Source organism: Psammomys obesus, unplaced genomic scaffold, assembly GCF_907164565.1.
Source record: "Psammomys obesus unplaced genomic scaffold, mPsaObe1.curated_primary_1811, whole genome shotgun sequence".
Classification (NCBI taxonomy): Eukaryota; Metazoa; Chordata; class Mammalia; order Rodentia; family Muridae; genus Psammomys; species Psammomys obesus.
The window spans coordinates 3358461-3386389 of record NW_026590767.1 but is presented as its reverse complement, the minus strand read 5'-3'; the positions used below and the strand labels follow the sequence as shown (position 1 = coordinate 3386389).

The following is a 27929-nucleotide window of genomic DNA, read 5'->3' as shown; positions in this document are numbered from 1 at the left end:
CAGAACCTGGAAACAACCCAGATGTCCATCAACGGAGGAATGGGTACAGAAATTGTGGTATTTTTACACAATGGAATACTACTCAGCAATCAAAAAGGAGGAAATCATGAAATTTGCAGGCAAATGGTGGAATCTAGAAAAGATCATCTTGAGTGAAATATCCCAGAAGGAGAAAGACAAACATGGTATATACTCACTTATATAGACCTATAAGATATAATAAACATAATGAAATCTATACACTGTGCATTCTTAATCACCAAACAGTTCCAACTCTCACCTCCTCCCAGTGACCTGGTGCTTTTGCCTCTGAACCAATGTTAGAAGTTCAGCTCTCTGTCTGTCTCTCCTGTCATCACATAAACTAGGCTCCTATCAGGGCTGTCCTAACTGTGAATGAATTCAAAACCATCTTTCTGTCCCTAGATCCTAATAACTATTATCACCGACGCAATGAGATGACCACCACTGATGACCTGGATTTTAAGCACCACAACTACAAGGAAATGCGCCAGGTAAGACCAGAGTTGAATCCAGGGGGATTCAACATGACTTTGTTAAAGAGCAACAGGGCAAGGACCACTAAGGACCATGTGTGATTCCTCTGGGCAACCAAACGGGGCCTCCTTTGCTAGGAAATGGCTCAAGTGGGGCTCAAAGATAGACTTTTTTGCTGAAGTTTTAGTTCCTAAAGGTTCTACGTATTTGAATTGGGTCACTGGCTGAAGATATTAATGAATGTGGACTTGAAGATGAGAGGGGAACCAGGCATGGTGGCTCACACCTTTAATCCCAGCACTCAGGGCAGCAGAGGCAGGCAGGTCACTGTGAGTTCAAGGTCAGCCTGGTATACAAAGGGAGTCCAGGACAGTGAAGGCTACACAGAGAAACCATGTCTTAAAAAAAAAAAAAGATTAGAGGGTGTTCATGGTAGAACAAGAAGATTTTCCATGAGTCTGCATGCTGTGTTATACTATTGAGTTCTATTAACATGTTCTAAGAGTCCAGAAGCATGGGACTGTGATTATGTTCTCTTATCGACAGGGAAACTGAGTCACTGTGATACTATATACCACTATTACCCCATAGCACAATATTCATCTTCTGATCCCAATCTTGGTTATCAACTAGAGTGACCTGGAAATTTATAAAACCCCTACACATGAGCCACCTCAGACACAGTGAAGTTGAAACCTTAGCAGGAGTGTTCTACAGGTTGCCCTGTACTTCTGTGCAGCCAGGCCTCAGAACCTGTGACTGGTGTTTGGGGAAATCTGAGTACAGGTAGCAGGAATTGGTGATCAAGTGTGATTTTCTCAGGTTGGCCCAGAGTCTCAGTAACTCAGAGCTGTGTCAGCCTGGGCGTGTTGGCTGCAGCACATGTATGAGAATGGCAAAAGGGCAGTACCTGCTCTTGGCTCACTGTCTCTGAAACCCGTTCCTTGTTTACACTCAGAATGTGTATTGCATGTTTCCTAGGGAGACATAAGCAAATGTTTGTACACCTCAGAAAGGGAACCACTGACATACATAGGTTTGGGGTCACTTACAGGAATGTAGGCGATGCTAAAGTAGCCACTTGTTGCTAGAACAGAATAACATTCAGCTGACAGGAGGGACAGGAGGGAATGGCTGGACCATCCAATGGCCCTTCTCCTTCCTTCTATGAGGGAGGGCAACTGTCAATGGGTTGAATCTTGAGGGTCTCTTACAAGTAGTCACCGCTGTTCTGTAGAAGATGATAGTGACCGGTGTGCCCAGAGGACAGTATTCCAAGACAATGTGCTAGAATGTGTGAGAAGGCATTGGTAAACAAAAGGTCCTTAGTTAGTCAAGACTTTCCTTGAAGACAAGAACAAGCAGAAATAACCTCAGGATTATACTGGCAAGTAAGGACTCACCAAAGGCTAGTTAATGCAGCTCAGAGGGAGGGCTTGCGGGCTTAGGGAAGGAGCTAGCTGCCCAGGATGAAGGCAGGAGATGTTTCTGAGATCAGAGTCATTAAGCTGAGGTTCAGTTCCATGGAATGAACATGCTTGGCTTGTCTCTCTGTCATTTAACTTGAGTTACGCATAGCTTCCAGACACCTGTCAGCACAGACAGAGTGGTGGGATGTGCTAAAGAACTCCTCTTACTGTCTTGCTCTTCAGAAACAGAGCTAATGTGCTTGGACTTGAGGTTTGTGACTCATGCCTGCTGCTCCACTTTCTAAGGGTATTTTTGTGGCTCTGCCCACCATCCTGTCTTCGGGAGCTCTGTCGGGTTAACCCAGCCTTGCTTGATGGATGTCCTAAGGCATCTCTTCAAGCCCAGAAATGGAACAAATATCAATTCAGTTGGCACCATGAACTTCATAACCTAAACTGACTGCTCCGAGTCGCTCTCTGCTGAGACCTTGCAGCAGCTACCCCACATGCTTACCTGTGGTCATCTAGGGAGAGCTGGGAGTATGGGCTTTATCCAGGAGGTGGCTATGGTGATCACCACTCAGAGATGCCAGAGCTAACAGGACTCAGGGTCACCAGTACAGCCATGTTGAGGCCCTCTCTTAAGTCTTACTGCCCCAAAGCAGTGAGCTGAAAACTGTCCAGGGAGTGTTGCTCAGTCCTAGCTGAGTACTCAGGCAGAAGCCATTGCCATGTAGATTGTTGGTTCTTGGGGTTGGATTAGAAGACAGAATTGCTGGCCCTTTCCCTCTGTGGAGTCTTCTAGGTGGCTGTAGAAACATTCCTACCTCAGGAAAAATAGTTGGCTACCGAAAGAGACATTTATAGCCAACAATAAAATGAGAAGCAGCGATGAGAAGGAATCAAAATAAGAATAGATGCTCATCCCACTGCTGTAAGAGGACAGCAGGGAGAACGTGCGTGGCTCACGTGCAGCATATGACTTCACTGCACTGAGTTACATGGCTCTTGTTCCAGGTAGAGGGAGGGAGCAAATGTGGGGAAGGCAGAGAAGGTGAAGACTATCCCAACATCCATACATTGAGGCAGAGAGAATTGTGCCAAGAGAACATTGGAGTCTTTCCGTGTGTGTGTGTGTGTGTGTGTGTGTGTGTGTGTGTGTGTGTGTGTGTATGTTTATAACTCCCTGGTTACTTGTTTAAATATGCATTTCTCACCTCCTTCATTTGGAATGATGGGGGCAATATTCCTATCATTTATGTAAGTCTATAATATGAAATGTACAATACATATGCTTAATGTCATCACTATAGTCGTGTAGCATACATATGCTTAATGTCATCATTATAGTCACAAATGGAATAAGGACAGGTGGGTTTGCTCACTCGTAGTTTGGAGAAGCTTTGGATATAGCTGGGATCAGTTGATATCTGAATTGTTGGCAGACGTTAGCAGACAGTACGGGAAGAAGATGGTCGGTCTCTGTCTAAACAAAGAGGCCAGCAAGAATAAAGGGGTAGAGGTAGGAATATTGGTGGGTGCTGGGAAAGAAGACAGGTCCAGTGAGCTGTGTTCCTTCCCTATGTGGAGCGAAGGCTGGTAAGCCCTGCCACAGCTCCTAGGAAAGGAACTTTAGAGATAGGGCAGGGATAAATGAAGAGGCGTTTCTGCAGTAGGTATTTGACCTGAGCTCTATGTTAGAGTATATTTGAGGTAGGGCGTGGCATGCTCTCATTGGGGAATGGCTTGCCTTTCCCAGGTAGGAAAGATGTTGGTTTCCCAAGAAAGCGTACCTTGTCTTTGATTTGAGATGCGATAGAGCTGGACCCCAGGTGTTCAGGAGGTAGATACAGATTGGCTGCTATTTAGTATGATGAAGGCAGAAAACAGTTAAGGTGTAAGACAGAAGTTGGAGGGCAGCTGGCTGGCAGTACTGATGTAGGGGTGGTTGAGGATGGCCAGGAATGTTAGGCTGTGGGGGAAGTTAGCTGAGCCTGCCAATATGCTCTGTGGTTAGCCTGAGCATGAGGACAGGATGGTGATGGCAGGAAGCCAGGGCAAGGAGTCCAGATAACCAAATTTCTGACCATGGATGCCCTTCACTGTGGTTTCCTCCCTCCTCCTTCCTTTGAGAATTTCTTTTTCATTGGATTAGAGGTAGTCTCTGAAGAAAGATGATGGAAAAAAACTTTATATCTGGTGCTTTAAACAATTCTTTTAGAAACACTTCCAATCACTAGACAAGCATTTTTATATCAACAAAGAGCCCCAGGTCTAAAGAATTCTCCATAGACTCATTGTACTGGTGAGTCAGCAATTTTCATATCTTTCTTGTCTTGGGCTGTTCACAGATTAATGGAAGTCCAGAAAGTGAGTAAGTTCTAAACCCTAAAAGTTGCTTTTTTGTAGTTCTTGATATTGGAAACCTAGAATCAAGACACCAGCTGATTCTGTATCTAGTGAGGGCCATTCTCTACTTCCAATATGGCACCTTGTTTCTGGGTCATCATGTGAAAGGTGGAAAGGCAAAATGGCCTACCTAGTTTCCTCTAGTTTCTTCACAAAGTTACTCATTCCACTGATGAGGGCAGAACCTATGTGACTTAATTACCCCCTAGAAAACTCCCCACCCCTACCTATCATGGAATTGGGTCATGGGTTCCACCTTGTGGACTTGGAAAACGCACACACTCAAGCTACATAGGCAGGTTTCTAGCCCGCCATGCTTGTACTCCTGTTCACAGATTCTGCGGTTAGAACACAGCTCTGCCTTTGCCCCATGTCTCTCAGAGTTGGTTCCCTAGCATCCCCTCCTCCCCCTGCTGTCTCCAATGCTGCCACACGGGCTGCTGAGTGAACGCGTTGTGGCTTAGCAGCTTTCCCCCTGCTCTGAAGCATTTGGAAGCCTCCCAATTTTTAATGACTGTGCCAAAGTAGGAAACATGCTACAAGTGTCATCATGTGTATAATTTTAGCATTTTTCACGAACACTTTCCTTCAGATGTATTACCGAAAAATTGGATTACTAGAAAAGCATCTCATTATTCTATCTTCTTCAGCAAAGGAGGGAAAGAGGGGAGCCCACACTTCATTGGCTACTAAGATGGTGATGTACTTTCCTATTTCAGAGGTGAACGAGTCAAGCGACACCCCATTATTCTCTACTGTGTCACTTCCCCTCCCCCTCCAAGGAGCTGTTTCAACATTCTTTTCTTAGTTGCTTTCCCCTCCATTATATCAAATTTTAACAGCTCAACCAATGGGGTTGAGCTTTGAGGAGTCGAGTGCACCATGATATACAAGGTGTTTCAGACCCACAGAACCAGATTAATCACCGTGTTGAAGATATATGCTCTGGGTCCTGAGGAAACCCTACCTCTCACTCTGTTCACCATCAGGACCTACACACTTACCACAAAGACCTTATTGCTGATTGGTTTCTGTTGCCATGGTAAATGCCACAGCCATAAGCAACTTGGAGAGGGAACAGTCAGAGAAGTCAGGGCAAGACCCTGGAGGCAGGAAATAGAACAGAAGCTAGCGAGGAGCACTGCTTACTGGCTCATTTCTCCTGGCTTGCTTAGCTACCTTATAACCCCCAGGATCATCTGCCTAAGGATACCCAGGCCCTCTTACATAAACTAGTACTCAAGAAAAGGGCCTCACATATGTCTCCATGGACCAATCCAACGGAGGTATATCCAAGCTGCTAATCAAGATTAGCCATTGCTGACCGGGATACCATAAAAAGAATGTCTAACTCTTTTCAGGACCAAGTAATTATATTTTCTCACAAGAAGGAGTTATGTTTAAGTAAAGGGATTTCTCTGTGACAATGCTCAGGGTAAGTTGACTTTGGTACGACAGTCTAGTGACACACAGTCTTATTTAAATAACACCAATCATTGCAGAGAAAGCAGGGTTGGGATAAAATACTGCAGTGGAGGACAGAGTACAGTGAAGAACATGGATTCTAAAGACTCCTCGTAGCCCAAGTGGCTTCTTGTAGCCATTGCCAAATGTGCACCCAGGGGAAGATGATATTAGTCTTCCTCTGGTGGGTAGCTTTAGTGATCTTTAGTGATCTTTAGTGCTGGCTGCGCTAAAGATAGAGAGTAACAGAAAAGGGAAGCCAGGTCTACACTTGACACTTATATCTGTTGCCAAGTAGCAATGAGCTACCTAGGTCTTCTTCCTGAAGGCTAATCTTTAGTCTGAACTCGCGACAGTGGCTTACTTGCCAATCAGGACCTGCTGGGATCCTTGTCTGCAGGTGACTGCACTGGGAGGAGTCCAGTCCACAGGACCTTGAGGCAAGTGCGCTGTGGCCATCTTTCATAGGGGCGCATGCAGTTTCAGAGTGGCCGTGCCCTTCTAATGGGTACTTCTGCTCATCACCCTTGTCAGGATGTTCTTCCTCTGCTCTGCCAGTGCCTGAGCATTCCTTCTGTTCTTAACATGGCCCTAAACTCTCCATCTTCACCCTCTGTATGGTGCCTGGTGGAGAGTGGGATCCTCGGTAAATATAGATAGAAAACAGTGTTCTTTAATCCCGGGTGTGATGCTCTGGGGATTGCAAAGCACCTTTCAGCCAACATATAGTGCTCACAGTGGTCAGGAATGTGAAGCAAGGCAACCCCTGGAGGAGGATGTCTCTGGTTCTCCACCCCCCCCCCGAAGCTGACTTTCTCACTAGGGCCCTCACTACCTTCCCTGATAGCTCACATCATTCTCATACACCAAAGCTGTCTTAAAATCTCAATCACACCATGTGGGTTCATTCCCCGCTGCACTTGCATTGCTCACCATTTGGCCCCATGAAGTTTGTGTCCATGGCCACCAAATGCTGTCCTTACTTAGCATGCATGGACTGGGTTGTCCTATGCCTTCTTCCCACTGCGCTGCCAGCTCCAGAAAAGCAGGGCCACCTTCTTCAGGTGGGTAGTGATTATGAAGGACTTAATATCCAATACCCCATTTTTGCACAGTTTGATCTCCAAAGAGACTGGTTCAGAAAGGTGGAGATCACAGGGAGAAAGTCATGACCACAACCATGAAGGTGCTGACTGCAGCCAAGGAGGTGATGACAACCTGGGGGGTGATCATCACATGTCACATGTCACGTCGGAGAGAGATGAAAATCCCAACCCAGGAAGATGCCTTACCCTAGGGAAACCGTTGGAACGGAGATGCCATCAAGTAGCTGATGAGTAGACAATAGAGGCACTCTGTTTGCAGTTCTAGAGACTAAACACCCAAGCTCAAGGTGCTGGCAGATGTAGTAGCCGCTGAGGCTCATCCACTAGTTCATGACATAGGCCAAGGCCAAGACATGTGGCCTTTCCACAGCTGCACACATATGGAGAACACAAGTCCTTTGTCTCTTTTAAAGGGTTCTATTCCTGCTTACAAAGCCTCTGCCATGTGACATAATTACCATCCAGTGCTTCACTTGTTTTTATAAAGAATATTTTATTACATTTATCTATTAGGTGTCTTGGGATATGAGCATGTGCATGAATCTGCATACACGTTTCAATCAGAGGACTCCTTGTGGGAATTGGTTTTCTCCTCCTAGTATGCGGGTTCCAGGGATGGAACTCAGGCCATCAGGTTTTCAGCAAGTGTCTTTACCATCTTGCTTCCCCTTTAAATACTGTTGCCTTGATTAGATTTCAGCTGAGGGACACAGACTTTCAGTCTGTAGCAAGAGGCTATAACCCTAATAATCAAATATGCTGACAGTACAGGGCCAGGGTGGGCAATGGCCAAGAGCTTCTTCTTAGAGGAGATGGCCAAAGGATATGTCCTGGCTGGAAAGGTGGGTATTATCCTGAGAAACAGGGGACAAGAGAGGGTGTTCTAGACAGAGGTATAGGAGTGGAATTGTGGGGAGAAGAGGAGTGCTGGGCTAGGAGGCTGTGGAGATAGCTTTCTTTTGGGGAGTACTACTTTCTTATTATGTAGCCATCATGACTCAAAACTTTTCATTTACTTTGTCTTTCAGTTGATGAAGGTTGTGAATGAAATGTGCCCCAACATCACTAGAATTTACAACATTGGCAAAAGCCATCAGGGCCTGAAGTTGTATGCTGTAGAGATCTCTGACCATCCCGGGGAACATGAAGTCGGTGAGAAAGAGTTCTGTCTTGGTTTGCTTTCTGTCGCTGTAACAAACACCATAAGTAAAAGCAGCTTAGAAAGAAAGGGTCTGTTTCCACTCTCAGGTCATAAGCTCACCATCAAGGGAAACCAGGGAAAGAAATCAAATGGGAGTCGAAGGCAGGAGCTAAAGCAGAATAATTCTGCTGATTACCTTTCTCAGCTATCGTTTTTTTAATACAGCCCAGCACCACCTGCATAGGGGATGGTACGCCCACAGTGGGCTGGGCTCTTCTATATCAAGCACAATTAAGAAAATAAGTTCACAGACATGGCCACAGGCCAATTTGATGGTGGTATTTCTTCAGCTGTGGTTCCTTCTTCCCAAGTGACCCTAGGTTTGTGTCTGGTTGATAGCTGATAATAACTGTGTCAGCTCCCCACCCAAGAAGATGGTACCCCATCTTTAGTAGCTTCTTGCCTAACTTGAAGCCTCTCCACACACCCCATATTACAGTGTTCATGATTCCAGGGATGAACCACGCCAGGCCACAAACATTTCATGCAGACAAGTGGATTTCAGTTCTGTGCCCCTCATATCTCAGAAGAGCTGTGACGCTCTCTGAGTTTGAAGGCCTCTCCTTTGCTGCACAGGGACCACATTCAATTGTGCTCTCTGCTTCTGAGGCCAATCACAAGACAAAGGAGAAAATGGCTGGATGAAAGGCAGATTCTTCTTCCAGGAGAACATTCTAGACTCTCTGATTCATGAATGACTCAAATTACAGGGGGTCCCCCCTCTTTTGAAAAACGTATTGTCTTTAAATGCTGCCTGCCCTTAGTTATTTTCTATTCAGTCATCACTACTCCAAGTCCCCTGTGGATTAGGTGACCTCTGGTTTTCCTGTTGGTAAGACTGACCAAGCTCTCAAAATCCACTGAAAGTTCGGTGCAAAGATAGGTCAGACTTGTTCAGCTTTATTGTTCTTCCATGTCTCATGGCTCAGGGGTTCATCTCAGGAGTTTCTTTTAGGGGGCAAAGGCCTTACCTGTGGATAAAATTATGTTTTCTCACACACAGTGGCCTGACAAGGGCATTGTGATGAGCCATGCCCAGCAGGATAGCCTGAGTCTGTTCAGCTGCTGTAACAAAATAGCCTTTACTAACAACAGGAATTTATTTCTTATAATTTTGGAGCCTGGGAAGTTCAAGATCAAGACGGCAGCACCCCTGGAGTCTGGCAAGGGCCTGTTTTCTGCTCCACCCTTGCGTGATACAAGGCAGCGGAAGGCTACATTCTCATAAACCATTCTACAATTACACTAATCCTTCCTCCTCTCCTAAAGGCCCCACCTCTTCATACCATCCTAGACTCTTGACTTGAACATGAATTTTAGACACACACACACACACAAATCCATAGCACCTCTCAGTAGGAAGGTAAGTTTTGTAGAAGAGAGAATATTCAACCATTAACCAAACTGTGTCCTTGATGATTCCCTTTAAGGAATCATCATGTATTCATTCATTGGCTTCTGGAAAAAAAAAAATGTAATAAGAAATTCCCAGAGAAAGAGTGCATCATAGAAGAGAAAAGCAATGGCCACTTTGTGTTTAGGTTGTGATCATAAGCACTGAGATATTTGGTCTGTTCTTGCTACGAGCACATCCCCCTGGCTCTAGTTGTTAAGACTTGCTCTCCACATTGTTTTTTCTTACCTGCCTGAGCATTTAGGTTTAAGATAATTATCCCAATATAATTTTGGAGGCTTATTTAAATTGAAAGAAAAAAATGTATGGCTGTAAGGTTGTTTGTGTCCTTCCAAACCTCGCCAGGCCCCCTGTGGATGCCTGCAGGAGCCTGTGTGTCTGTCTCTGTCAAGGTGAGCCTGAGTTCCACTACATCGCGGGGGCCCATGGCAACGAGGTCCTGGGCCGAGAGCTGCTGCTGCTGCTGCTACAGTTCCTCTGCCAGGAGTACTTGGCGCAGAACACGCGCATCGTCCGCTTGGTGGAGGAGACACGGATCCACATCCTCCCCTCCCTCAATCCTGATGGCTATGAGAAGGCCTACGAAGGAGTAAGTGTATTCTAGCTCCCGTCTGAAACAGGCATGGTCTCCCAGCTCCAGGGTGTGCTTGGCCCAGTTTCACAGGAGTCTTACTTTCTCTCTCTTATTTTTTGATGTAGCTGATATGCATGTGTAGGTGTTCATGTGTGTATGTGTATGTGCATGTGTTTGTGTGGGAGTACGTGTGTGTGTGTGTGTGTGTGTGTGTGTGTGTGTGCATGAGGAGGCACTGAAGTTGGTGTTGGGGAGTCTTTCTTAATAGCTTCTCCACTTTAATTCTTGAAACAAGGTCTCCCACTGAACTTGGAACTCGTTGATTCACCTGGACCAGCAGCAAGCCGTCACGTTCTAGGGATTTGCCAATTTCTACCTCCCTAGTACTGGGATTACAGGCACACACTGCTGCACCTAGCTTTTTACCTGGGTATTGGGGACCTAAGTGCTCAGCAAGTACTTTACCACCTGAGCCATCCAGCCCACTTTCACCTTCTTCACAACTGTCTCTTTGCTGAAGCTGGGAGCCGTGTTTGTAGCCTTTGCCTGTAGGAGCTCTTTAAACTTCTCTCTGATTGTTTCTTTGCATCCCCAAGGTGTCCGAGAGATACATGAGAGAGGTTTATGTCCACAAGCTGGAGAGCGCCCATATGAGCAGTGCCACTCTTCCATACTCATGGCACCTTGGGTTGGCTGAGCAATTTGGGCATCATACATACATACATACATATATACATACATATCCTCTACCACTCTCATCTGGCCCCTAGTGATAATGGCTTTGATTATTTTTGATATAATTGCTTATATTTTGTATTCTAATTATCATATGGAATATCATATGGAATTTGTGTATGTTGCAGGTATATATAAAATACACACATATTTGTAATTGCATTAAACCACTTCATGAATCACTAGTGATATTTCACAATATTTGGAATAAGATAGAGGATAGAGCACTGTGTCTCAGTAGAGGTGCCTGTCAAACACAAGTTTAAAAGTACAGTGTTTAGTTGTGCTTGTTGGTCCTGGCACAAATAGTTGGTTAGTCATCACAATAACTCCCATCCAAATACTAACCAGGCCCAGCCGTGCTTAGCCAAGATCTGACAAGACCGGGCACATTCAGGGTGGGATGGTCATGGACACAAGACTAACTCTCAGGCTGGGATTCCAGGAAGGGCAGGAGGAACACATTGGTACTGCATAGTAAGTGATACTGCTGCACTCTAGTTCCAGACTTCTTAATTGTCCAGCCAAGCAGTGGAGGGCGGGCAAAGGGAGAGAGACGAGAAGAGATCTAAGGCGTTTGAACTTGGCCATATGACACACATGGTCCTCGGGTGTCCATCTTTTGAGGGAGGTGACTGTGTTGTCTGTGGCTTATCAGATATTGGTAGCAGGTTTTTCTATATTCTCCTGTGATGTCTTTTCTGGGGCCAAGAGCATCCAGAGACTTGGAGAAGCACACAGGACACACAGACAAATCACTCACCCTAGGTTCTCTCACAGTCTGAAAGCTTTGCACAATCTGACTCTTCTCCAGGGTTCCGAGCTGGGAGGCTGGTCCCTGGGACGCTGGACCCACGATGGGATTGACATCAACAACAACTTTCCAGATTTAAACTCGCTGCTCTGGGAGGCAGAGGACCGGCAGAACGTCCCCAGAAAAGTTCCCAACCACTACATTCCCATCCCTGAGTGGTTTCTGTCTGAAAACGCCACTGTGAGTAAAAAAAAAAACATCTGTCCCATTTGTGGGGCAGAGGAGGGCCAAATAATGCCAGCTGCCGTCTGCAGAGGATGTGGCGTGGAAAGACAAGACAGAGATATCTTTCCTTTCTTATCTTCTCTGGCAGCAGGGGACAGTGCTAGGTCATCACCACCTTTCAAGCTGGTATCTGGAGATCCTTTGCAGAGTTGTTTGAGTTTCTTCATAGCTACAGAATTGTAAAGAAACAAAATAACCATCCTCGGAATGCATGAGATTTTTTTTTTACTATCATTAGCCTCATCCACGTCAATTATACTCCCATTGCTAGGTATATATACGGTGCCACTTCTGATGACATATATGAGACAGAGTTCTGGTGACAGGTGGCCATTTCACTTTTGGTGATGTGTGTACCAGAACACCATACAAGAGAGTTCAAAGCACACAGCTCCTCATAGCGAAAGACCAGTTACTTATTGTCACTATCATATGTGTAGATAAATGATGGTAAAGATTGTAAGTGAAAAAGAGCGAGCCATAGCATTCATCAAAATCAGGAATGAGTCTTAGGAGCATAAACTGGGTCAAAAAAAATGAGATGATATGTAAAACCAAACAGTAAGTTTTATATCTTTATGTGCAAGACAGAGGGGAGATGAGAACCACCTCAGTTAAGGTAGGGCACTTTTTCTGATGGGGAGCGATGGGTGTGTGCGATGAGGGTAAAATCACACAGGTGCGTAACAACTGCTGCTGAGTCCTGGCTCTTGGGTTGAACTGTGCGATCAAAGAGTGGACTAGATGGAATAGTATTGATTCTGTGCAGCGAGCTGTGTTCCATGATTAACCTGGCCCAGGGCCCGGGGTGTGCTTAAACATCAGAATCAGCTTTAATGAGGCTCAGCAAGCACATCGCATGCCCGAGTCAGCACTTTTGTCTGCACAGTAAGTGGTTCCCAGAGTTCCTCTGTTGTCATCAACTTTGTCTTGCTGAAATTACCTCCGTGTGACAATCAGCAATTTATTACAATCTGATTATGTAATTACATGATTATTATAATATGATGTCTGTATTAAACCATGTCTACCTTTTAACTTAAGTTTTTTAACGTTAGCAGTTTTACTCTTTTATAACTTTTTTCCCCCATAAAAAGTCAAATGTATAAAAGTGAAGGAAGCTGTAGAGTACTCACAAGCACTGGTGCCAGCATTGACAGGTGTCAACTCACGCCTCTTCCTCTACCTGGGCATTCCTCCTCCCTCTTACTAAAGCAGACATATCATCATGCCACTTTATTTGTAAACATTTTAACAGGCATCTCTAAATTACAGGGAGCTGTCCTCTAAATCCACAGATATTACCAGTATTATGTTAAAATAAGTCACTTCTTTTTCAGTTTTATTTTTCCCGTGTGTGAGCTCCAGTACGTGTGTGAGTGTGGGGGCATGCCCACCATGGCACCCCTCTGTGGGTGGAGATGGCAGCTTTCAGGAGTCAGTTCTCGCCTTACACTTTGTTTAGACTGGATCTTTCTTGCTGTCCACCACACTGGCATACCCAGGCCAACTGGCCAGCGAGCTTCTCAGTAAGTTTCTTGGCCCTCCCTCTCATCTCTCTGTAAGCTCATTACAGATGTGTGCTACCACATCTGGATTTTAAGTGGGTTCCATCCGAGGCAAAGAGTTATACCCCCTGATCAGTTTTTTCTTGTCATTGCAAAGTATCCAGTCAGAGTACCCATTTCATTTCTTATACCAATCAGTGAACCTCCCTCTCCCTGTTCATTTCTCTCATCCCACTTTGGCCCCACCCCCCTTTGATTAAATCTAGATTCAAATGAAGCCCATTTCTTTCTGTTGTTTTATAAGTCATTTTATGTTTCCCTTAACAGGCTGCCTGCCATCACTTTCTCTTCTTCTCTGTTTTGCATATCTCCTCTCATCACCCTTGGTTGTGCATGAACAGCTGGCTTTCCTGCCTCTGGGAGCCGAGGGTATATATGTTCCTGTGATGTCACATTCTTCTATATTTTCTGGGAACTGAGGATGACTCTGAGACTGACTCAAACTAGACAGAGCAGAGATCCACAAACTACAGCCTACACAGGCCTGCTTTCCCGGGTGGCCTCTATTGACACGCGATTGCATTTTGTCCACAGTGTTGCTTTGCTACAGGATCACAGTTGGGTAGCTGTGACAGAGCCTGCCTGGCTCTCAAAGCTCCAAGTATTCACTGTCTGGCAATTTGCAGGAAAAGTCAGCGGATGCCGTGGATAGAAGCATGTCAGGTTCAGGCTTGTGGTTTTGGGGTGTGTGCATTTCATCTGGAGATCTGCGACTGGCTGCGTGTCTTTCTCATGCTGCTAGTAGTTGGGGGTGAACACTCCTAACCTACGAGTTCAGTGGAATCACAAATGATGTTACTTTAACCTCTCTTCAGTATTTACTAGAATATCCTGCTGTGGAACCTGGACATTTCTCTGGCCTTCCCTTTTTTATCCATCACTCTTAAAAAAGTCCAGTTTTCCAGTAGACACTGAGATTCTGAATATTGCTAAGATTATCTCATAAAATTCCAAATTTTTCAAACATTTTCCTTTTTTAAAAGTGGGAGCAATGAAGCAACTAACTTCCTTCTCTTTGTTAAATTTGTACACTCCCAGGTGGCCACGGAGACCAGAGCTGTCATCGCCTGGATGGAGAAGATCCCCTTCGTGCTGGGAGGCAACCTACAGGGGGGTGAGCTGGTGGTGGCGTACCCCTATGACATGGTGCGGTCCCTGTGGAAGACTCAAGAGCACACCCCAACACCCGACGATCACGTGTTCCGCTGGCTGGCGTATTCCTATGCCTCCACTCACCGCCTCATGACGGATGCCAGGAGGCGAGTGTGCCATACAGAAGACTTTCAGAAGGAGGAGGGCACTGTCAATGGGGCTTCCTGGCACACGGTGGCCGGAAGTAAGTCTCAAATGTGCCAGCCTAATATCAGGTCCCCAATGACCATTGATGGTGATTTTAGCTACTCTTCCTGTTTCTGTGACAAAATATTTCATAAGAGCAGCTTAAAGTGTATGCGTGGTATGTTTGAATGTGTGTGTGGGGGTGTGTGTATGGGTATATGGCCTCAACGCCGAGGGTGCAGTCCATTATGGCAGGAAAGTGAGACAGCTGGTTATATTGCATCCATAGTCAGGAAGTGGAGAGAGATGGATACTGATACTCAGTTAGCTTTCTCCTTCTCGTTCAGTCCAGTAATCCAGCCTGTGACATAGTGGAATCCACAGTTCAGGCCTCTCACCTTAGTTAACCGAGTCTAGATAATCACTCTCTGACGTACTGCAGGGTGTGTCTCTTAGGTGACTGTAGGTCCTGTCAAGTTGGCAATTTTAACAATCATAGATGTTGGTCCAGAGTTGACCACCTTGCCTCTCCTCCATATGCCCTCTGCCCATTAGTCAGGGTTCTCTAAGAGAACAGAGCTCATAGGATGAATATATATAATATATATACATTACAATGTAATGTCATGTATATTATAATATACACTATATAACTTATAATTTTGTACATTGTATATTATATATAATATATTATATACAGTATATAAAATAACATATATATGTTATGTCCATACACACACACATATATGTGGCTTAGAGGCTATAGTCTGAGTAGCTCTTCTCCCGACAGAAAGGCCAAGAATCTATTCTGTCCCAATCTGGTGCTGGGGTCTTGGGGGAATTCTTAGAGAGCTTCTGGTCTTCAGTCTATGCTGGAATCCTAAAGAAGCAGGTTCTAATACCAGCAGGACTGCATCAGCAACAGACAGGTGCACTTGCTGGTGAGAGTGAGGGCCAACAGGCAAAAAGCAAAAGTTTCCTTCTTCCATGACTTTTTATGTGTGCTTCCATCAGAAAACGTGGCTCAGATTTAAGTAAGCCTTTTCACCTTAAATGATCCAGTTAAGAAACTCCCTCACAGGTGTGCTCAGTTGTTTGGATTTTAAATGATTCCAGGTGTAGTAAAGCTGACTAAGATAGGCCATCACGTTCCTTCTTATCAGTATGCTCAGTATGACGGTCATCAGTGGCTTCCAATGTATCGGCAGTCAGCACTTCCCAAAGGCTAACCCTTAACACCTTTACTGTGTTCTCAGAGGTGGGTGGGGCGTACTCATTTTTATGAATGAGAGAGCCTGGAGATGGCTGAAACTCTGCCCTATCAAGGAACTGGTAGAGCTGGAATTTGTTAGATCTTGCCCTTAGCCCTGGAGACACTCAGAGTTCATAGGGCTACAGAGGGCAGAAAGTCACAGGGCACGCTGGCGGCAAAGCTAGGGCTCTTTGCTTAGAGCCATTGGGAGCTGGGGGAACATCTGAGACTGAGAGCCTGAATCCTGTCCCGGGTGTGATTGAGTTGCTGTGTCCTGAGGTCTCCATGGGATGGAAACAGTTACATACATCTGTTGGCCGTTGGCTAGCAGCTCAGTGTCACCAGTGCCGTATGTCAGAGCTGGCTGTCTACAGCCTCCACACAGGGATGAAGAGGCTTCCTTGAGAGACCTCTAAATTACCTGGCAGCAACTAGAAGGCCTCATGGTTCACGTGTCAAGACTTGCAAGGGATGAAAATAGTGTGTTCTCTAAGGTCATCTTCAAGGGTCAAAGGTCCCAGCATAATGCAAATCACTTCTTCCCTTGATAATGTGAGTACTGTGAAGACAATAACACAATTGAAAAGTCTTTCATGTCTAATAGTTAAAATTTGGCTTTGTCATTCAGATAATTTATCACCCTGGATAATTTTTTTCTCTCAATCCTTACACTTTTCTATTAGAAAATTGGGCATGAAAATGTGGTGGTGATGTTTCCCTCTAGGCTACAGTAGGATCACACAGATAGTGTATGTGGATGTAATTCATGTCTGGCTGATCAGAAACACTTAGCCTAAGGTTCCATCACCAATGCTCACCACGAAATACGTGTGAAATAGCTTTAGTTGTCAACTTGACACAACTTCGAATCACCTGGGAGGAGAGCAATGCCTCAAGTTACTGTGAGGGATTGTCTATATCAGGTGTGTTTGGGGATGGGTTGATAATTGATGTGAGAAAGACCCAGCCCACTGTGGGCAGCACCATCCCCTAGGTAGATGCCTCTGAACTAAATAAAAGTGGAGGACTTGAGCTGAGCAGAGCAGAGCAAGCAGATATGCGTGCGTATGCATTTATTTCTCGATGCTCTTGACTGTGGAGATGACTCGTTACACCCAGCTCCCTGCTATGTTGGACTGTGAATTGTAAGTCAGATAATAGCCTCCTAGTTTCTTTTTGTCAGAATATTTTACCATAGCAGCTTCAAAAGAAACTAGGAGGCCCTATGACATCAAGAGCCTATCCTTTTCTCCATTCCACCACACTAGTTAATTTCTATAGTATTTTATTTTACTATAAATTCAGCCTCCATATAATTTTCAGGTATGTTCCTCTCCTGAAAAAGAAAAGAACAGAAATACACTTATTCTAATACTCACTTTAAAAGATATCAGAAAGGATGCCAGTTTTTTTTCTTGACAACAATCCAAGTAGAGATATTTCCTCTACTTTTTTTCAATGACTTTGCAGTATATAAGGTTCAAAATAAACATTGGTTTGAATTTTTCAGGCACATTTACTATTGTATTGGTTTAAAAGGTTTTAAATTCAAATTTAGCTATAAAAGCATACCTACAGGAATCTCTGATCTATCTATCTATCTATCTATCTATCTATCTATCTATCTATCTATCTATCTATCTATCTATCCATGCATCTATCTGGCTGCTGTGACTAAATTGCAAACAGATATTGTTGAGTTTGACAGTGTTGGGATGGTAATGACATCATGGAAAGCAGGCCGCTGCATACTGATACAGGCAACACTGGATGTTTTCACTCTCCCAATTCTGCCTGCCCTTATTTCAGGGACTCGGTGGCAAAGCCACATGGTGGCTTGAATCTTTTCCATCATTCTTCTGTGATGTACTCTGAAGATTCCCTTCTTTATAGATTAATGAAATCTGATTTTGAATCTCTTCCCCTCCCCTCAGTCTCTCTGCTCTGTTCATTCTCACTCATTATCCTGCCCTGGATAATGCGGAAGGCAGTTATGAGCCAGGCTTGGTACATTTCAAAGTGTCTCACACGGGCAGCCTGTACTTTTGAACTCCAAAGTGACTTGGGGTTCTCTCTTCTTGGCTGCAGATCTGAACTGTCAGTCACAAGCAGGGCAGGCACCGTGGGCAATAGGAATGATTTCAGGCACAGAGAGGGTTGCAAAGGAAGTAGGTCTCTTGCCAGGACTGAAGGTTTGGGAGAACTACCAGGCTATGTAGCAGGTGCTTCAGACAGGAAATCACCTTTCCCAAAAATTGAAGCCTTCTATGTGGAACACCGTGAGCAAGGCCTCACTTGAAGAGCAGGGTGTCAGCAACAGAGGCAGGCAGCCCCAAGCTTTCCAAGCTGAAGTTTCTCATGGTTTTGCCAGCATGTCTTAAGTTTGCAGTACTTCAAAGATGCTTCTTGGAAAAAAGAAAGGAAGGAAGAAAAAAACAAAAGAAATGGGGGGGGGGAAAAGCAATTTTAATTATCACAATTATTTCAGTACTAGCAGGGCCTATGAATGTGAGGCTAATGCCACCTTTAGTTCCTGCTTTATACTTCCTTGCTTTATCCTGAGGGGGCATAGTTGCTGAAATTCAAATGTCTAGAGTCTGGAATCAGGTGGAGAAAATTAAGCTGCTAAAGGTTTGGTATTGTTTTCAGAATGGGACAGTGGGTTGACACCCCAAAGTCTGGCCTTAAAGCAAGGGCAGGAAGGGAGAAAGGCTGTATTCGAACCGAACTAGGGAAGCCCTCAGAGAACACTTTTCTCTGTCCACACAGAGTCTGTGTCTTCAGCTTCCACCTTCTACTGACCCCCAAAGAGTAGGGAGGGCTCCTTAGAGGATCTTCTCCCTCATAGAAAGGTGTTTTTTCCTACTGATGAAGAGCACAGCTTGCTGGACATCCTCTTCAGAGGTGGAAATGCTTCGAAGGGCGAGGAAGGGGAGAGCTTAGGAGTAGAGAGGTACTCAGTGCTGAGCATGAGTAATGCCTTGGGTCCAATCCCCAGCACACCATACTCCCCAAGAGTTGGGCTACTTTATGCCATGTGACCCTCATCATAATAATTTATTCCTTTCACAAATACTGGGGGATATGGTGGCTTGAGCAGGACCCCAAAATAGCATGTCTGTTTTGTCACTTCTTTGCACCTGTAATTGTTACTTTACTGGGAAGAAAGTCTTTGAAGATGTAATTAAGGGCCTGGAAGATGTTCCTTCTCTGTCACTGAGTTAGCCGTGCATCAGTGAGATGTGTACTTAAATGAACCCAAGAAGAAAAAGCAAACACAGAAAACTGGGCAGAGTCAAGTGATTGATATAAGAAATGCGTAGGCCAGCAGAAGCCAGGCAGGCAGAGAGGGTGGTGCAAGGCTCCTGAGGGAGGACTTCCGGATTCTCAGCACATGGGGACGGGTGTCTGCTCTAAGCCAGGATGTGGTCATTTGTAACAGCAGCTCAGGGAAGCTCATATGAGGACATCCATACCCCAGGCTGGCTGCTTCCTGTCTGCACAGCAGAAGGGGCTCACTGGGTGTGAATGATACCCAGGCAGCTGCCCAACAACCTCACATGTTCCAGTCTTCAACCTAGACCATGGCCCTTTGTAGACACACACATCCTGTATCAGAGTCTTATTGATCACGGCCTCACTTGTGTCATTTGTGAGCCTGAGCTGTAGTGGAGCTTGTGGGGACAAAGCAGTGACCTGTAGGACATAGCTTAGGGACACATCCAGAAGAGGCAGGTGAAGAATGAGACACAGAGAGGACCACACAGACAGGATGGAGGTTAGCTATCTTAATGGACTGAAACAGGGAACTACTCAAGCTCTTGTCTGAGACCCTCACAGCTGCCAGATTCAGTGACTTAAACCCTTAATCCCTTGTGATTAGTAATGGTGGCTTTCCAGGGACATTTGCTTTCCCCTGTTTATCTATAGTAGGTTCTTGTTGCTCTCCTCTTCAGTTGAAGACCTGTAACTGTTCTGGAACATTCTTGCCATCTCCCCTTGCCACTTGAAGCATAAGTCAGTCAAAACGTCTGGTTGGCTCTGCAGGTCTGAACGATTTCAGCTACCTCCACACAAACTGTTTTGAGCTGTCCATCTACGTGGGCTGTGATAAGTACCCGCACGAGAGTGAGCTGCCCGAGGAATGGGAGAATAATCGGGAGTCTCTGATTGTGTTCATGGAACAGGTATGCTGCACGTGTGGCTGGGAGGAGAGGAACTAGCTAAGAAACGGGTTGTGGGTGCGAAAATCACCATCATGGGAGAGGCAGGTGGTACTTGTGGCCCACACCTGATTCTTGGTGCTGTGACTATACCTCTGTGGTTGGCATCTGGATCTTATGCCAAGTCTGCCCTGCAAGGGTAGGATGCCTGGCACAGAGGGTAGGAGCCAGTTTCTTCCCCTCAGAAAGCTGTGAGTACACCTTTTGCTAGTTTGGAACCTCATGGGAAAGGCTCATTTTTCCTTTGCATAGGGAAAGGAGGAGAAGCCTTTACTGTAGAAACAGCAGCTTTGAAGCTGTGGTCTGAGTTGGCCAAAATTGCCATTGTAGATAACAGGTCCAGACTATCACTGAGAGGTTGCTGAGGCATCATAGATTGTCACATTATCCTACAGACAGGGAGGCTGAGGTACAGGCTCTGGCTGCTGTGTGTTGTGTGACATGGTTAGTTAGTAGATGCATTTTATTTAAAAAAAAATGCCCATTTTTTGATGGCCTTTGGTTTCCTTGTCTGTAGCTCCTATGTTACCAAGTCCATGGAAACCAGGAAAGTCCAAATAAGCATGCCTGGTAAAAGCTAAATTACACTTTCAGCTGGTGGTGCAAGCCTTTAATCCCAGCACTTGGGAGGCAGAAGTAGAAGAATGTCTTGAGTTCAAGGCCAGCCCAATCTCTACAGCAAATTCTGGGACAACCAGGGCTATATAATGAGACCCTGTCTCAAAATAAAATTGAAGAAAAATAAGAGTAAAAATAATAAAAATTAAATTCTAGTTTCCAGAGAAGTTATGTCTTATTTTTTCAGTCCCAGGGAGAGGACCCAGGTCTCATGAATGCTAGACAGGCATTCTATCTCTGCACCATGTCCCTAGCCTAGTGGGTGTATTTTAACGAAACTCAGAACTTAATGTTTTCACCTGGAAGATTTTAATTCCGACGAGAAAATTTCTGAATCAAAACATTCCACCAAATCCATGCAGAGCTGGGTGCATACTGAGCCTGATGTGGTGCTTTGAATGCTCTTGGGGAGGCCTGAGGCTGATGTGACCCCCACTGCTTGCTTCCTTATGCTGTTGGAGTACAGAGCTGGCTGGTGAGTCACTGTGTGTCATGTTTGCCACAGGTTCATCGAGGCATCAAAGGCCTAGTGAGAGATTTACATGGAAAGGGTATTCCGAGTGCCATCATCTCCGTGGAGGGTGTTGACCATGACATCCGGACAGGTATCGGCAAACGTGTATTCACTGCCTCAGTGAGAACTACCTGCTCCCTGCAGTGTGTTGCTTGCTTTTCAGTTGTGATTAGAGTTTAGTAAACTTAGCCACTGGCGTGCCAGTGGCCCAGCTGGTTAGTGCGGGGAACACAGATAGAAGCTTCTTATTCAGAACCGAATCAGCATCTCCTCCGTCAGATTACCAAGAGACCCCTGACACTGTTTTTTTTTTTCTTCCATCCTGGCTAGTTGGCTCTCCTTGCACCTTCCCTGGGACAGTTTGGAGCAACTATCAAAACTCCAGTGGCAATGAAAGCTTCTTGGAAGTTAGGGGCTGTTGTGCGGCATCATTGCTGTTTCCCCTTAGTTATAGAGTGTTTCGCTTTGTAGAATTTCTGCCACTTGCCCTAGATACTACAGCCATTGTCCATAAGACTTCACTCAGTATTGAATGGAAATTTATACACAGTATTCATTCATTCATTCATTCATTCATTCATTCATTCATTCATCACTTCATCACTTCATCAGTTCAATAGACATGGACCAAGTCTTCATAATTTGCCAGCAACCATGCAGGGTGCTAATTTCTGTGAATGACTGAGGAACCATTTGTTCTATGTAGAATCTGTGTGCTAAATATTGCTTAAATGCTCCTTTCAAAGAGTACTTCTTAAAGCAGCCTTCACCATTCCTTACACTACTTAGTGCCTGGTAGGCAATGTAGGGAACCACAGGGGCTCTGCACAGTGGGAGGTAAAAAGGCCCTGGGGCCCTGTAAGCCTAGATGAGAATGCTTTGCCTAATGGGCTCTGACTTTCAAGCCCTGTAATCAAGCAGGCAGTTTGGATGAGCTAATGGGAAATGCAGCTCACCCCCTCAACTTCCTCCTATAAATAATTCCCCAGCACATGCTCTGGGCGGATGCCTCCCATATTCCACACAGGGCTCCTTACAAGCATCCTCCACGCTCACCAGAAGTGCTGAACTTGCTTTGATTTTTGTATGAGGCTTATATGATCTGACAAGTTTCATTTCAGGAGAAATTTGTATAGTGTAAACAGAGGCATTAAACAGAATCCCAGAAAGGGAGCTAGAAAGAGAATTTTAAGAAGCACGTCTGGGTTAGAATTTCATATGCTGTCCATTGCTTAGAAGACAGCAATTTGAACTGCAAATGGATGACACTTACTGGGCTTGGGGGTGACCCTTTCTAAACGTAAGTTACAAGCAGCATCCACAGTGTTAACCTTGCATGGAGGCTACATGGGGTGTTTACTCCAGAACACTCGCTCAGGTGTTCAATGGAGTTGTTCAATGAGTTCAAAGGACTCAATATGAGGCTCCCTCTTTGTCCTCCAGTGTATAATTCTAGGATAAACTTCATCAGGCAAGAAGCAGAAATAACAAGAACCCCAGGTATAAGGTGGAAAAGCATTGTCCATGATCTTCTGACAGAGCAGCCAAACAGAGAGAAAGCCAGGAAGATTCATGTTTAAGAAGTGGAAACTTCTAGATTACAGAACCAACATCTCTTGTTTTGACTCTGTGAAGTGAAGATGGTCCCCATCATTTTCTTCTTTTTAGCTTGGTTTATTGGGCACTGACTGTGTGCCAAGAACTACTGCCACAAACAGCAAGGATGTCTCTGACCACTGAGTATGGTTCCTGGTGGAAGAGATCTACACTTAATTGTTAGGGAGAATAACAATACTATAGATGACAACCAGTGCCAAAAAGGAAATGCAACAGGGAGCTACAGAGACAGGCAAAAAAAAGGCAAAGTGGGTCCCTCAGTAAAGCAGGAATACAGGCTAGCCCTTAGAAGAGCAAAGATGGCATGCCAAAGGGAGAAAACAGAATGACAAAGCATCTACTTAGAGTCAAGAAAAAGGGCAAAGGTGGTTTGGTGGATAAATCACTTGCTGTAGAAGCATGAGGACCAGAGTTCAAATCCTCAGCAGCCATGTATATACTGGGTTAGTTTAGAAGAATCTCCTATGATCCTAATGCTCAGGAATAAGAGACAGGGGCTCACACACACACACACACACACACACACACACACACACACACACACACAAGGTGGTCAGTCCTGGGTATAATGTTGGCCAGTCTGGCTGGTATGTAATTCTCCTTTTAAGGACCTCTGCAACCCAGAGTTCCTTGAGCCATGCTGAGCAAGCAGTGCCCTTCACGTGTCCTTTCACCCTCTCAACTTTCCTTCTACAAGGTGGTGTCTCTGAGAGTGAGAGTGGCTCCCTTGCTCTCCTCATAGCTCTGTGTGAAGACATGACATCCTTTAGCATATGTCTTATACTATAGTCCACCCATAATTGAATCTCAGCATTGCTTCTTTGAGTGTGGCCAGGTGAGTAGAATGGCTGAAAGGAAATGAGTAGGCAGGAGGCCAGTACTCAGGCCTGCATGAAAAAGCCACAGTGGAGAATTAGTAAAGCCCCAGAGTCCATTGCCTAAGGCTGTTCTGACCCTCCTAGAGCTAAGGAAAGAATCCACTGGGTAAGGTACCTGTGCTGAAACTGGGTATCAGGGTTCCTCCTCAGCCCTGCCTGCAGCATGCGAGTTTTCATGGGTCTTTCCCTGCCTTGAGTCTCCTATATAACTGCCCCTGCAGCTCCCAAGTTTCTCTGCCCAACTCCATAGAATGAGGGCTGGGGTAGTGTGCAGACACCAGAGCCATCTCCTGGGCAGCAGTCTGTTCTTGAACTTTTTAGAAGCCAAGACCTTTCCTCTTTTAGAAATGATTCATTCTTTTTTATTCCTAGCTATGCAAAAGGGAGCCAGGAAGCTATGAGCTGCTGACTGCAGGATACCATTTTGTGGCCAGGGCATAATGTTTCTGAGTTCACATTTATAATGAATGGCCTGTATTGTCACATAGGCAAGTCTTCTGGAGATCTCATCTCCAACTTGGCTCATGCACTGTGGGGAGTCTATACCCTAAGCCCGGTCCTGTTGAAACATTAAAACAGCTGCCAAAGAGAAAACCATCTTGACTTCCAGAGTGCTGCAAGCACTTGATCCTGGGAGCTTAGGGCCCTCTCTGCTGGGCTGGTCATACACTAGGGCTGGGAATACTTATGCTAGAAAGGACCTGTTCTGAGGTCTCCTGCTTCCTTTTTCCAGCTAGTGATGGGGATTACTGGCGCCTACTGAACCCTGGTGAGTATGTGGTCACAGCCAAGGCAGAAGGCTTTATCACCTCCACCAAGAACTGCATGGTTGGCTACGACATGGGCGCTACTCGATGTGACTTCACGCTCAGCAAGACCAACATGGCTAGGATAAGAGAAATCATGGAGACATTTGGGAAGCAGCCTGTCAACCTACCAGCCAGGCGTCTGAAGCTGCGGGGACGGAAAAGGCGGCAGCGTGGGTGACCCTCTCTGGGACACTTGAGACATACCCCAGACTGCAAATGAAATCCACTCCAGTAGTAATTTTGTAGCAGGCCCTCACTGTTATTTTGTCTGTAATTCAAGAGACACCCAGGAACATGCCTGTATGACTTGGCTGGTCCCAAAGTGGGGGAGGGCTGGCGGCTAAGGATGTTTTCTTTCCTTTGTTCTCATTTATACAAATACCTTGGACAGAGCAGCAGAGAAAGGCTGGTGGCAGTGAGGGAATTCAGTGAGTCAGTCTGGGAATCTGGAAAAGGTGCTTGCCCACTGGCTGTCCAGGGAGGGAAATCGGGGCTTCCCCTGTTTGCGTGACATTCAAGTTCGCCAGTGCATTCACAAATTCACAGTTGACATTGCAGCACCCAGGGAACCCTTTGTCCTGGATGTTATCATTTGAGATGCTCTCATGCAGCCTAAGAAAAATCTATCCCCTCTGGCCCCAGGGGACAATCCAAACTGCTATATACACATTCTGCTTTCTATTGACAATAGAGGCATTTATTTCCAAGTGAGCATCACTGAGTCCTGAGTCAGCTCTGTTCCCTTTTCCAACAAAGCATGTCTTCCTGAGAGTGGATAGAAGTGGAGAGCATCCAAGGGTGATTGCTGAGCAGCAGACCTTGAGGGTATTGGTGCATGTAAACTAGGTCCCCAGAGAGTTCCTAAACCCTTTGCTACTCTTATTAGTCCTGTGGTGGAGAGAGCCAGGCATGCTAAGGCATCCAGAGCAGTCAGCCTTGGGCATCACAGGAAAGAGCTTGAAGGAGGCAAACCCAGAGTTTCTCTGTGCTCTGGGATGAGGGCTCCAGGTTGTCCCTACCAGGAGGGGAGTTATGAGGAACATATAGAAGGCCACATCTTTCCAATCAAACATCATGTGATAAAAAAAAAAGAGAGCAATCTTAGAATTACCTGGGGCATGTCAGTTTGGGAGAGGTTGCTGAAGCACTGTGTGAGGGAACAGTGTGTCTTGTCTCTGTTCATCCTGCTGCCTCCTTGACCTGGGGAGAATGAAAAATAAAATAAAGCAAATATAAGATTTTCTCATGTGTTTTTTTTTTTGTTTTGTTTTGTTTTGTTTTTCAGGTAGATAAGCAGCACCCAGTCCTCTGTGACTATAGTCATTAGGGTCAGATTCTGAGCTCTTTCAGCCCCAATCATCTGAGTTCTGCTACTTGTCCTTAATATGCCAGGTGAAAAGACAGATAATGGTGAAAAGCAAAGTGAGAAAGAAGTATTCAATGTAGAGTGCCGGGGAGAAGAACGAATAAAGAATTCTGTGACCCTCCTCAAAAAGCCTTCTCTGGGTCTGTTTAAATAGAGGGTAAGAGGCAGGCACAGAGTCCTGGGCCCCGTCTACAACTGACTCATTATCTCTGCTTCAGTCAGTCCTGTACCGAGGTCAGAACTGTCTAAAATCTCTTCCTGGGAGAAGTTCCTTGCCTGATTCACCCTAATAAGAGATTCCTGGGAAAATCTCAGTTCCTTGGGGACCATTGTTTCCTTAGTCTGACAGCCAAAGGGAGGGGCACAGGTGTCTTTAGAATCTCTTCATTTCTGCCAGATTGGTTACCACACACCACTCTTTCTGAGTTTGGCCCCCTTGGAGGAGGTGCCTGTTCAAGCCTCTGTGAATCTGAGTTCCAGTTGCTGACAGCTGTGCATCCTCTGCCTCTTCCTGGGAGAGACACATGCGTGGACACACTGGAGATTCCAATGAATGTCCTTACACAAATATCCTCATCCGCATTCTGACAGTCAGCACGGGGTTGGGGCAGCGAGCTCTTCTGATAAAGATCAGACTGTCGGTGTCTGATGGTTAACAAACTGTAACCATTCATGTTGAGATAGCTCAGGTCAGTCAGTGGTCACACACAAGGGTGGGCACAGCTGTGATTCAGAAAACTACCCAAACAGGCAGGTAGCTGGATATGGCCCTCCAGTCTGGACATAGTTAACTTCTATTGTAAGCCTGTGTTGTCCAATAGAATTTTCTGGGCTGGTGGAAATAGCTTATTCTGTGTGCTGTTGAATGCGGTGGCCACTAACCTCTGCATAGTTGTTGTACTTTGGAACCAGCTCTTTAGTATTTTATAGGTCCATTTAATTGAAATTTGACTTCCAACATCCATTGGTGGCTGGAGGCTGTGACTAAACCCACCACAGAAAGGCTTACAGCACCAGAGATGTGGGCAGTGCTACAAAGCCTTTAAGGTTCTGGGTTATCTTTGTAGTTCAGCAGAGTGAACATATCACAAACAGGTCTGCTGCTGTCCCCTGTTGACACCAGACTCCAACTTTTTTTTTTTTTTTTTTGGCTTTCCAAAATATACTGGTAATCAGCCACAATCCATGAGTCCTCCAGGCCCGCAGCACCAGACCAGGCCTAATAAGGCATCCAGCTTTGCTGACTGACTTGCCACCAGGATCTCAGCTTCTCCAGTGTACAGACAGCCATTGATGGAGTGTGTGGGCTCTATCATGCAAGCACATCAGGGAATCCTTCTTTTATGTATATATCGGTTCCGCTCCTCTAGAGAACCCTGTCCAATGCAAGGGTCATACCCGATCATGCATCCCGAGTAAAGCCATGCTGCATAACCATTTTCACAATGGTTCCTTAGTAAAGCCAAGAACAGTCTTCCTGTGCCTGTGCAAACAACCACACAGAGTCACACCAAGCAGGAGGGCTCGGGAGAGACCCCGGAATCTGGAGGGAAAAATCCAAGACAAACAGTTCACTGTGTAATCTGGTCCTTCACTGTGGTCTGGAGAAGCTGGCATGTCCCTTGCGGGCAGGTGTCAGGGGTCGGCAGGGCCAGGGCTGGTTTAAAGCCAGCGGTAAGATACCATTGCTACACGCAGTGTTCACTGTTGCTCTGCTCACAAAGTATCTGCTCACGGGTGTTTAAAATGAAATCTTCTTTTTCAGTGTCCAAGATGGAAACATGAATAGTTATAACCTTGTGTGTGTGTGCTCCCAGAAAGCAAAAGCTCATTGAGATCCTCTATGAATTTTAAGTTGAGGGGTATCTTTTTTAAAAAATCATTTTTGAAGGTTTTTTTTTTTCCCATTTACTTTATGTGTATGGTGTTTTGCCTAGATGTATGTATGTGTACCACA

General features: G+C 45.4%; 1 protein-coding gene across 1 annotated transcript in view; it reads left to right on the top strand.

The window, feature by feature from the left end:
• Cpxm2 (carboxypeptidase X, M14 family member 2) overlaps positions 1-25827 on the top strand; it is a 106653-nt gene extending 80826 nt beyond the window's left edge. The window contains exons 7-14 of the mRNA XM_055608890.1: positions 427-515; positions 7915-8038; positions 9894-10090; positions 11625-11804; positions 14456-14753; positions 19995-20134; positions 21294-21393; positions 24531-25827. Of these exons, the coding sequence (XP_055464865.1) occupies positions 427-515; positions 7915-8038; positions 9894-10090; positions 11625-11804; positions 14456-14753; positions 19995-20134; positions 21294-21393; positions 24531-24784 (1382 nt within the window). The 3' untranslated portion in view covers positions 24785-25827. The remainder of the gene's footprint in view (positions 1-426; positions 516-7914; positions 8039-9893; positions 10091-11624; positions 11805-14455; positions 14754-19994; positions 20135-21293; positions 21394-24530) is intronic.
• The last annotated feature ends 2102 nt before the right edge of the window (positions 25828-27929 follow it).